We start from the raw sequence: 12,098 nt of genomic DNA on the forward strand, positions 1-12,098 counted from the left end.
CCCAAAACGTATACACACTGTACAAGCTGATAGATCAATTTTGAAAAATAAAATGCATTTTAATAAACATTGCCTTTATAATTACTCAAAGTGTGGGTTACACTTTTGGCACACCCTATATTAACTTCAAATGAATAAAAGTTATCCTCAATAAAACAGCAATATACATTGTGTTGGAAGAATTGATTGATGGAAAAAGGAAAGTCTAATGAGAAATGGCAACAGAGATGATTTATGGGAACCAGACATACACCAAATATGGAAATTATTTTCCAGATTTTAAAATGTAAATGTGTGATCTTTTCTGTTACTAAGTCTTGCTAATGTGAAAATTTGTTCTTTCTATTTTCTGATAGTCACCTCTGACACATGGAACCAGGCAATGATACGCAAATATCAGAATTCCTTCTTCTGGGACTTTCACAGGCCCTGGAACTGCAGCCCCTCATATTTGGGATGTTCCTCTCCATGTATCTAATCACTGTGTTGGGAAACCTGCTCATCATCCTGGCTGTCAGCTCAGACTCCCACCTCCACACGCCCATGTACTTCTTCCTCTCCAACCTGTCCTTGGTAGACATCTGTTTCACCTCCACCACCGTCCCAAAGATGCTGGGTAACATCCAGACACAGACCAAAGTCATCACCTATGAAGGCTGCATCACCCAGATGTATTTTTATATACACTTTGCAATGTTGGACTGCTTTATCCTCACTGTCATGGCCTATGACCGGTTGGTGGCCATCTGCCACCCCCTGCACTACATAGTCATCATGAACATCCAGCTCTGTGGACTGCTGGTTCTGCTGTCCTGGATCCTGAGTGCCATGGTTTCCTTGCTACATAGCTTAATGGTGTTGCGTCTGTCCTTCTGCTCAGACTTCAAAATCCCTCAATTTTTCTGTGAACTCAATCAGGTGGTTCAACTTGCCTGTTCTGACACCTTTCTTAACAACTTTATTATATATCTTTTAATTGTGCTACTTGGTGGTGGTCCCTTTGCTGGGATCCTTTACTCTTATTTTAAGATAGTGTCCTGTATACGTGGAATCCCATCAGCTCAGGGGAAGTATAAAGCCTTTTCTACCTGTGCGTCTCACCTTTCAGTTGTCTCCTTATTTTATGGTACAAGCCTAGGAGTGTATCTCACCTCTGCTGCTACCCAAAATGCACACTCAACTGCAATAGCCTCGGTGATGTACACTGTGGTCACACCCATGCTGAACCCCTTCATCTATAGTCTGAGGAACAATGACATAAAGAGGGCCCTGGAAAGATTCTTTGGCAGGTAAGCTTTTCAAGGGCCAAGTGTACTAATCTGAAGAAGTGGCTGTGAATTACGGGTTCAAAGCCTCAGAGCTCTATTATTTTCTAAGACAAATTAATCCAATCTTTCGACCATACATGATTGGAAATTCTCATCTCATGGGTTAGCATGAATTCCTTTAGCATAATTTATTCTCTCATGGTATACTATCTTTCAAAGTAATATTTCTATTGTTTTTTTGATAGAATAGTCATGAGTTATACTCTCCCATGGACATAAGTACATTTGGGTACAAAGGTTATTTACATAATTTTATTATAGAGGAAAATCTGAGACCACAGTTTTCATGGTGCACATCTAATCATTAAAGTGTGGATAGGATGTCTTTGTGTCTGTGTTCTTATTCACTTGGAGAAAAATTACCTGGAGAGTTTTATGTGCTTTTTCTGAACTATTTTTCTGCTTCTGCTGAAAGCCTTTCAATGTGCTCCCTACAAATGTGCTTCTTCCTAGGGCTCTGAGTTAAATATCTCTCCTTTTCAAAACCTTTCCAAATCCACCAAAGGGATAGTGAGTGAACAATGTCCATATCATACAATATAAGTCTGAATGAAGCTTATCTCACACATATTTTCTCCACAAGTCACATCACAGCCTCCCTCATTTAGAAACATTATTAGTGGGTACCAATACAGTGAAATCACCAACAGAAAGAACGAAACTTTTTTACGTGTGGCACTACATAGACTATGAAAACTACCCATTATGGTCTCAGAGCTGATACAAGAAGGCAGAGTCTTGCCTTGTTGGACCTCAGATTAGAAGTGGCCAGTAAGCAATTCAGATTGGTCTCTTCTCTGTGCATGTCTGAGAATGACCACTGAGTTCTCACCAGTACTGATTTTGGGTTGCAAATAATTGTTTGCAAGTAGGTGAGTTCTCAAATGTGGAATCTGTGAATAATGAAGAATGACAGAACAAATGCGCGCGCGCACACACATAAACATACAGAATCTCAAGTGTGTTTGTGTGTGTGTGTGTGTATGTGTGTTTACCACTCAACATAAGCCACAGTGACAGGAATAGTAGGAAGCCAGTGGGGTTGGAGGAAATAGTGAGGAGACAGTGGGAAGAGATGATGATGGCAGGGAGAGACAGAGCAGGACATGTAGAGCCTTGTGGGTCACAAGCAAGTCTTTGACTTTTGCTTTGAGTGTGCTGTGAGCAGAGGTTGTCCTCTGGCCACTATTGGGGAACAGCGCGTGCGTGTTTGTGTGTGTGTGTGTGTGTGTGTGTGTGTGTGTGTGTGAGTGTGCGGTCGGGGAGAGTGGAGTGGAGCTGAAAGGTCAGGGAAGAAGTGACTGAACTGATCACAGTAGAAGATACTGGGGCTTGTGCAGGGTAAGGCCATGGAGGAGGCAAAAAGTAGGTGGATTTTGAAAGTAGAACTCTCCGGGTTTGCTGATACTGGAGTTTTTGGGGAAGTAGAGAGCAGCAGAGATAGAGCAACAGATGACTCTAGGATTTTGACTTGAGCACCTGGGCCACTAGGTAAAACACTGAGGCCCACAGAAGCAGAGGGAGATGCCCAGGTTCCAGATGGGTCCACAGTGGCTTCATACCCAGCCAAGACCTGGCCCTGATGTGAGAGCTCTGGTGGTGTGGATATCACGAGGGGCAGAGCCTGCTCAAAACCAGGCACCTTCTCTCATTGCCTCTCAAGTCCACATCCCAGTACTCCCCCTCTGACTCTGTTCTCTTCCTTTTAGTCTTGTTTCCAGAAGTACTGCTCCCTGGAGACTCAGGCCATGTGCTTCTGATTCCTTTGTCCTGAAAATATATGGCATGAGCACCCATGAAAGCCTTATGTGGCAGAGGCTGGAAGCAGTGGTGGGGAGGAGGACATTTCTCCCTTGAGGTTGGGTAGGGCTGTGTCTAGAAGCCCAGCAGCATCTCCAGGGCAACCAAGAGAGGAGAGGCATCCTCTCAGGCCACGCCAGATGGGGGGCTTCCCAGGGCAGCCTTCCTTTGAGGCCCTCTGGTGCCCACCCCGAGCCATGGTTCCAGCTTCTCTGACCTGCCATCTCCCAGTTCTTCCCGCACATTTCCTCCTAGGAGTCATGATTATAGCATTTGGTTTTCCTCAACCCCTCCTTCCTACACAGCTCTGCCACTCCTAGGACCTCCTTCCCAGTGGCCACATGAGCCTGGCTACCCAGGGAGTCTCAAATAGCCCAGCATGCCCTGTGTGGGACCAGAGCCCTTCCTGGAACTTTTCCTGCCCTCCTTTCCACCATCTGGGCATCTCTGGGTCCCTCCTGTCTCTCATGTCAAAGGCCTCAGAGGGTTGTCTTAACTCATTTGTCCTTCCAGTGAGCACTGACACCTGCTCTAGTTACTGCTTTTCTAGGTTATGAGTCTAGACAGAGACCAATACTTGGAAGCAAGTGCTTTTAGTGGCCTTTTTGTGCCTTAATAAATCAGCCCATCCATCTCCTGATGTTTGATGAAGAAGGAACTTATGTTCCTGTTCCTGTTACAAGATAGGGAGACTGGAGCAAAGAGCGCAGAGAAGCCATACCTCATTTCTGACCCCACAGAAACTGTGAGATCATAACTATTTGCTGTTATTTTAGGCCCTTATATTTGGGGCAATTTGTTGCACAGCAATAAATCACTAACACAACATATTTCGCCAGAGATTAAGAGGTGAATCAGGAATTATAGTGTTTGCCCAGTTTAAATAAAATTGTAATAGAAGTCTGCTTTGGGCTGGTTGCCCTTAACTGCAAAGTTTGAGATAAGGATTGAGTGTGGGTACATCATTAGCAGTAGATCTTACAAAGCATGAGTAGAGAAGAAGGGACATGAGATAGGGAGGTATAGGCAACAAATCATGAGAGTTTGAATGAACTATTTCTGCAGTGGGCACTTGCTGGGGTCCAGCCCCAGCGGGTCCAGGGGTCCCCAAAGGTGTGGATGGAGTCGGCGAAGAAGGAATGACATGGAGACAGCGTTCAGTTGATCAGCAGCCTTGCCAGGATCTCTAGCCACAACCTCCAGCCAAGTTCTGTGTCCATGTTCTCTTGCTAGGTTCTCCAGCCACGTTCTCCAGGTTCTCCAGCCAGGTTCTGTAGCCATGTTCTCTCGCTAGGTTCTCCAGCCAGCTTATCTCCATTCCAGGGAGTAAAGAAAAGCATGATTGTTCGTAGTTAGATTAATTACCCGCCTGGCACTTAGTTAAGAGGTTTTATTCCCTCCCTAACTTCAGGGGAAAATCCCTACCTGGGGAAACAACCTTTCTCGGAGAGGTGACCTTGGTTAAAACACAGCGCCAAGAAGGTGAGCAAACATATTAAGAACAGTATGCCATATATGCCAGGTCCCTTGAAACAGCAAGGATGGACTGGCTCCCGGCAGGCACTGGGGTCAGTCCTTCCAGGGATCTTTGAGAGAGTATAGAACATAACGCTTGAGGAGTGAGGGAGCTGGGGTATTGATTTACCAAAAGTGGTGGAGGGTCATTCCCAGGGATGCAAACTCCTTATCAATTTTGACCTGCAGCCACATAGGCCACAGAAATCCCCAGGCAGATCTTCTCAGTTGTTCACCAGAGCAGCGACTATAGGGAGATGAATGAGGCAAAAAGATTAATCGTTCCCTTGGCCTCTGTTCTAAAATGTCTCGGCACATTGCTGTGACAGATCCTGTCTTATTTAACATTTTGCTATTTAAATCATCATGAATGTTTTGCATTAATTTTGATTTTTTAAAACAGTTCATTTAAATAATAGTCATCTTGACTACTTGAGTTCCTTGGTGTCCCTTAAATTTTGTTCCAGCCCTGGGGATCATGGATGAGGGCATCAGTACACATGGGATAGGGCTTGGGTGCCAGTTGCCACATCTGAATCAGGGTGGGCTCAGTTCTGCTCTAGTAACAAGCTAACCCCAAATCTCCATGGTTTAATGCATCAGAGATTTTCCTTTCACTTGGCTACTGTCTGCACATCAAGGAAAAGAAAACAATGTGTGGCCACTTAGGTCTCTTGTCCTGGATTTTTTTCTTTTTTGTTTTTATAAATGCATTTTTATTGATTTCAGAGAGGAAGGGAGAGGGGAGAAAGATAGAAACATCAATGATGAGAGAGAATCACTGAAATGCTACGACCTGCATGTGCCCTACTGGGGATGGAATCTGCAACCCTGGCATGTGCCCTTGATTGGAGTAGAACCCAGAAGTCTTCAGTCCACAGGCTGATGCTCTATCCACTGAGCAAAACCAACTAGGGCTGGGTTTTTTTCCCTAATGTGGTAAAATACAGGTAATATAAAGGTTACCATCTAACCATTATTTAAATTGACAGTCCAGTGCATTAAGTACATTCACATGCAACCATCACCACCATTCATCTCCAGGCTTTCTTAACTTCACAAAGTGGAACTTGGTTCCCATTAAGCATTCATTCCTCCTCCTTCTCCCCCAGCCCAAGGCACACACCATTCTACTTCCTGTCTCTATAGGTTTGACTCTTCTAGGGACCTCATAAAAGTGGAGTCACACAGTATTTGTCCTTCTTTGACCGGTTTCTTTCACCAGCATGATGTTCTTAAGGGACATCCATGTGGTAGCATGTGTCAGAATATGGTTCCCTTTACTAAACATTTTAAGTCGTAAAAAACACATAACAAAATTAATCATTGTAACCATTTTTAAGTGTGCAGTTCAGTAGGGTTAAGTACCTTCACATTGTTGTGCAATTAACCTCCAGAATTTTTAAAAAATATATTTTATTGATTTTTTTTTATTTTTTTACAGAGAGGTAGGGAGAGAGAGAGATAGAAATATCAATGAGATAGAAGCATTGATCAGCTGTCTCCTGCACACCCGTACTGGGGATGTGCCTGCAACCAAGGTATACCCTTGATGGGAATCAAACCTGGGACCTTTCAGCCCCCAGGTCGATGCTCTATCCAGTGAGCCAAACCGGCTAGGGCCAAAATCTTTATCTTGAACAACTTCACCTCCTTCCATCAGGAACTCCACCCCCAAGCAATACAAGTATTGGATTGGATTATGAGTATGTTAAGAGCAGATCAATAAAACGAAAAGGGTTGTCTACATGAGGATGCCAAAAAAAGATGGTTATCAATAAGGTAACAGCTTTCTATTTCTGTTAGTCAATGAGTTAAGTCCTTAGAGTGAAGATATCTGGAAGGAAAAAGTTTTACTTTTTAAACCTAGAAATGATAAACTGGAGACAAGCGGCAGAGGGGTGATGTTTATATTTGGAGGGGCCTGACCCTTTAGAGTAGAACTTCCACATCTGCTCATTAAACATATTTTTACTCTCATTCTCTTCTCTGAGATCATTCAGCCATTGATGGTCAATGTAAGAGCAGATCAATAAAATGAAAAGGGCTGTCTACATGAGGATGCCAAAAATGACTGACCCATAGATGACTGCAGACTCATGAGGAGACCAGCATGGATCAGAACACCTCACTACACAAATAAAACTTTACTGAGGCCGAAACCGGTTTGGCTCAGGGGATAGAGCGTCGGCCTGCGGACTGAAAGGTCCCAGGTTTGATTCCGGTCAAGGGCATGTACCTTGGTTGCGGGCACATCCCCAGTGGGGAGTGTGCAGGAGGCAGCTGGTCGATGTTTCTCTCTCATCGATGTTTCTGACTCTCTATCTCTCTCCTTTCCTCTCTGTAAAAACTCAATAAAATATATTTGAAAAAAGAAAAAAAAAACTCTACTGAGTTAAAATTTACACAATTGGTAAATTTGCAGCGATGTTCCCCATTCTTTGTCTGTTTCCATGTCTTCGTCAGTGTGACTGTAAGCTCCTCCCATCCAGAGCTGAAGTCTTCTGTTCCACCTTTGAATCTGGGTTGGACTTAGGATTTTCTTTTTTTAGTAGTTTTGGTCAAATTAATGGTGGAAGTGATAGTGCGCTTTACCAGGCCTTGGTGCATTTCTACTGCTCTCACTAGGAACCCTGGCTGAGCCATGTGAACAAATCCAGGGGCCTTCCAGAGAAGGAGAGGACATGCGGACAGAGTCATTTATTCCAGCCAAGCCCTCCCTAGATGAGTCACCATAGCTGAGTCCCTAATATGGTAGAAAGCCCAGCCAAGGTCAGCAGAGACACCCCCGCTGACCCACAGTTGACCCATTGCTGACTGCAGACTCATGAGGAGACCAGCAGGGATCAGAACACCTCCTCACTACGCAAACCCATTGGAAAATAAAGGAATTGTATTAAACAATTTGCTTTTAAGATGGCTTACTATACAGCAATAGTGAATTGATACTATAATCAAAGCAAACAGAACTGAGGGAAATGATAGTAATCTCCTACTTCTTACTTTTGGCATTTGTACTGATATTTGAGGACAGCATTCACTATCATTTTGTTTTTCAAATGCATTTAGATAACTGTACAGAAGTGCCTCCACTGATTTCCCTTCCAGGTAGTCAGAACTGGGTAGAAGGACATGCATGTTTGTGCAGGAAAATTTGTGATTCTTGTTCACATGACTTGGCAGAATTGTAACTCCTGTGTGATTCATCCTTTGATCATAAAGATAGTATACACTCTTGAGTATAAAGCAGATATATGTATTGTATGATATTGAGATTGTTCACTCACTGTCCCTTCAGTGGGTTTGAAAAAAAGTTTAGAAAAGGGTAGGTATTTCATTTAAAGCACTAGAAGGAGGCACATTTGTAGGGATCACATTGAAAATTTTCAAACAGAAACTGGAAAATAACTCAGAAAAAAACAAGCATAAAACAATTCACACTCTTCTTCTCACAAATAAATAAGGACACTTACGCATGAACCTCATATTTTTTCTTTATTTTTTAATTGATATTTTAAAGAGAAAGTAATAAAGAAAGAGAAAGAGAGAATGGGAAAGAGAAAGAGAGGGAGAAAAAACATCAATGCGAAAGAAAAACATTGATTGATTGCCTCTAGTATGCACCATGCCTGGGATGTAACCCGCCACCTAGATATATGCCCTACAGCATTTTTGGTGCACCGTTAGACACCCCAACCAAGGAAGCCACTGTGTAAAGACCATATTGCACAGTTTGGAATTGATGTCTAGCATTTTTGTATAGTAATAAATTATATGGCTATTTTTGTTTCCTTATATTTAAGGTCATCTCCAACTCTAACCATATAAGATCAGTCTATTTATTAAAATATATATTTCCATGTAGATTCTTCTTGGACACATGTATTCGATAGTCGGTTTTTTACAGTGGATATGGTAGGCATGTGGTCACACAGCTGAACAAAAGAATGAAGAATATAAAACCAGGAGACCAGCTATAAAACATACTAGCATGTTGAAGTCTACATCATCAAGAAGAGCAGTAAAGGTGGTGCTACGGAAACTAATGATAAGCATGTAAGTGAAAACTGTGATCTCAGATTTTCCTCTACAATAAAATTATGCAAATGACCTAAGTATTCAAGAGTAGTTTTTCCCATAGGAGTAATATAATTCATGACCATATTTTCAGGGAAACAATAGAAAAATTACTAGGAATCCTATATAATAAGAGAGGAATATGCTAATTAGCTGGGACACCCTCACAGGTAATGTCAGGCAGGAGCGAGTGGGCGTGGCTGCCAGGCCCAGGAGGCTGGGCATGTGAGGCTTCGTCAAATAAAATAAAAGGCATTCACATATCTGAAGACGACTGTGTTCAAGGAGGAAGGGCTCCAGTTTTGTTTTCTCACACCCAGTTAGGAGGACTCCCTGGGCGGTTCTCCCCTCTGAGCCCTGAGCAGGATGGACGCTCTGCTCCGCCTGGGATCCCGAAGGGGAGGTGGAGTGAAGTACTTTCCCTCTGGGACCCCGCTCTCCCTGGGAACCCGGAAATCCACCTCCCGGGGTGACTGCAGCAGCCAGGCCTGGTGAGCCACAGACAGGGCAACCTACCCAGAGGACACATGGCTGCCATAGTTGAATTCATCCTCGATGGAGGAGATGGGGTGGTGGGGATTGGAGTGGCCATGTCACCAATGGAAACCCAGCTCCCCACCAAATGACTACAGCTCATGGACCTCCATGGTCCTTGGTCACTTCCTGAGCAGCAGTCAGCCCCCACCGGGGATCAAACCCAAAACCTAAGTAGGTGCCCTGACAGAATAGAACCCAAACCTTTGCTGTGGCAGAGGAGCTCCAACACACAGCAGGGGCCAGGGCACGCCAGAGGGGTTTTGTTGAGGGACCCTGACAGGCAGCGTGCAGTACAGTGGGTTAGAACCTCCTCCTGATACAGCAAGGTTGTGGGTTGGATCCCTCGTCAGGGAACAGACAAGAAGCAACCAAAGAGAGCATAATAAGTGGAACAGCACACTGATGTTTCTCTCGCTCCCTTCCTCTCTCTAAAATAATCAATCAATAAAAATTAAAATACAAAATAAAGCCTCTGACCCTAACCAGTTTGGCTCAGTGGATAGAGCGTTGGCCTGTGGACTGAGGGGTCCCCGATTAGATATGGGTCAAGGGGATGTGCAGGAATTTGCTGATAGATGTTTCTAACTCTCTATCCCTCTCCCTTCCTTTCTGTAAAAAAACCCAATAAAATATGTTTAAAAAAATAAAAATAAACCTTCTGGCTTGCAAAGTTGCTAAAACAGAAAGTAAAGTCCCATCCCTTCCTGTTCATTCAACAAATACTTCATATGCTCCTTCAATAATCACACTGGGGATGGGTGTTTGTTTGTTTTGGTTAATCCACACCTGAGGACATTTTTGCATTGATTTTTTTTTTTTTTCTTTTTACATGGAAGGGAGGGAGAAAGACAGAAACTAACATGAGAGACATCAAAAGCAATCCAACAGGAATGGAACCCATAACATGTATATGTGCCCTTATCTGGAATTGAACCCATGCCCCTTTGGTGCATGGGAGGACACTGTAACTACTGATCCACACCAATCAGGGCCTGGAGGTACATTAAAATTTTTTTTTTCAGATCTGCCCTGGCCAGGTGGCTCAATTGGTTGGAGTCACGACTTGTACACCAAAGGATTTTCTGTTGGAGTCTAAGTTAGGGCACATACTTAGGTTTAGGTTAGATCCCACTGGGTCAGTAGGTGCAGAGGCAGCCTACTAGTATTTCTCTGTCACATGGATGTTTTTCTCTCTAAAAATCAATTTTAAAAACATTCTCAGGTGAGAACTAAAAAAATATATATATTAAAAAATTTTTCAGATCTGAAATTTTATTTGGTTATTTTTTTAATTTTATTTTTCATTTATAGTTCACATTCAATATCCTATCCTATATATTAAAACCCTAATATGCAAACAGACCTAACAGTGGAATGATTGGTCACTATGAACTGACCACCAGGGGGCAGATGCTCAAAGTAGGAGCTGCCCACTGGTGATCAGTGTACTCCCACAGGGGGAGAGCAGCTCAGTCAGAAGCAGGGCTCACGACTGGCGAATGCGGTGGAGGTGGCGGGAATCTCTGTGGCAGCACTAAGGAGCAGTGAGCTGAGCGGTAAGGAGCGAGGGGTTCCGGACTGTGAGAGGGCACAGGCTGGGCTGAGGAACCCCTCCCCTCCACCCCCTGAGCATGAATTTCGTGCACCGGGTCTCTAGTATGCCATAAGAGAATAAATTATGCTAAAATAACTCATGTTAACTCATGAGATAAATGAGAATTTCCAATTAAATATGGTCCAAAGATTGATTAATTTTTTTCAGACTTCAGGCTCTGAGGCTTTGAACCATGCATTCCTGGGCAATTCTTCAGTTCAGTACAGTTGGCACTTGAAAAGTTTACCTGCCAGGAACCTTTGCAGGGCCCTCTTTATGTCCTTGTTCCTCAGACTGTAGATGAAGGGGTTCAGCATGGGTGTGACCACAGTGTACATCACTGAGGCTGTTGCACTTGACTGTGCATTGTGGGTAGCACTTGAGCTGAGGTAAACTCCAAGGCTAGTACCATAAAATAAGGAGACAACTGAGAGGTGAGATGCACAAGTAGAAAATGCTTTATACTTCCCCTGAGCTGATGGGATTCCACATATGGAGGAAAGTATCTTAGAGTAAGAGTAAAGGATCCCAGCAAGGGGACCACCACCTAGCAGACAGAGCCGGGGGTTCATGATGACTGTGTAGCGCAACGGGTGGCAGATGGCTACAAACCGGTCATAGGCCATCACAGTCAGGATGAAGTCATCCAACCCAGCAAAAAGTATGAAAAAATACATCTGTGTGATGCAGCCTTCATAGGTGATGACTTTTCTCTGTGTCTGGATGTTCCACAGTGTCTTGGGGATGGTGGTGGAGGTGAAACAGATATCTACCAAAGACAGGTTGGAGAGGAAAAAGTACATGGGTGTGTGGAGGTGGGAGTCTGAACTGACAGCCAAAATGATGAGCAGGTTTCCAAACACAGTCACCAGGTACATGGAGAGGAAAAGCCCAAATATGAGGGACTGTAGTTCCAGTGCTTGTGAAAGTCCCAGAAGAAGAATTTCTGAAATTTGTGTACCATTGCTTGGTTCCATGTGTCAGAGGTGACTACTAAAGAAAAAAAAGAGAAATAAAGAAAAAATGAATAACCAATTTTCACATTAACAAGCATTAGTACCTGAGAATAAATGACACATTCATGTTTTATAATCAGGAAACAATTATCATATTTGGTGTGTGATCTGGTCCCCATTATGGTATCTCTGTTAGAATTTCCTTTCCTACCATCAACCTGCTCTTCAAGCATAATATATATGACCGTGTTATTGAGGATATCTTTCATGCATTTGAGGAATATATATTGA

General features: G+C 43.4%; 2 protein-coding genes across 2 annotated transcripts; one reads left to right on the forward strand and one right to left on the reverse strand.

Annotated features, from left to right (window-relative positions):
- The first annotated feature begins 369 nt into the window (after positions 1-369).
- On the forward strand, positions 370-1,293 carry LOC102763279 (olfactory receptor 7A5-like). Its single transcript, XM_015572461.1, has one exon. The coding sequence runs from the start codon at positions 370-372 to the stop codon at positions 1,291-1,293; it is 924 nt and encodes a 307-aa protein (XP_015427947.1).
- Positions 1,294-11,069: 9,776 nt separating this feature from the next.
- On the reverse strand, positions 11,070-11,828 carry LOC102763574 (olfactory receptor 7D4-like). The gene is made up of 2 exons (XM_015572459.1): positions 11,399-11,828; positions 11,070-11,308 (listed from the first exon to the last, which is right to left on the reverse strand). Exons 1-2 carry the CDS (start codon positions 11,826-11,828, stop codon positions 11,070-11,072), a joined length of 669 nt encoding a protein of 222 aa, XP_015427945.1.
- Between the last annotated feature and the right edge of the window lie 270 nt (positions 11,829-12,098).

Source organism: Myotis davidii, unplaced genomic scaffold (genome assembly GCF_000327345.1).
Source record: "Myotis davidii unplaced genomic scaffold, ASM32734v1 scaffold949, whole genome shotgun sequence".
NCBI classification, from domain to species: domain Eukaryota; kingdom Metazoa; phylum Chordata; class Mammalia; order Chiroptera; family Vespertilionidae; genus Myotis; species Myotis davidii.

What these genes read in the sequence shown, in the direction of transcription:
- LOC102763574 (XM_015572459.1), bottom strand. Translation starts at nt 11,828, where the DNA reads ATGGAACCAAGCAATGGTACACAAATTTCAGAAATTCTTCTTCTGGGA. An exon ending in CCCCCGGCTCTGTCTGCTAG is followed by an intron (nt 11,309 to 11,398) that starts GTGGTGGTCCCC and finishes GGAAGTATAAAG; the next exon opens with CATTTTCTACTTGTGCATCT.
- LOC102763279 (XM_015572461.1), top strand. Translation starts at nt 370, where the DNA reads ATGGAACCAGGCAATGATACGCAAATATCAGAATTCCTTCTTCTGGGA.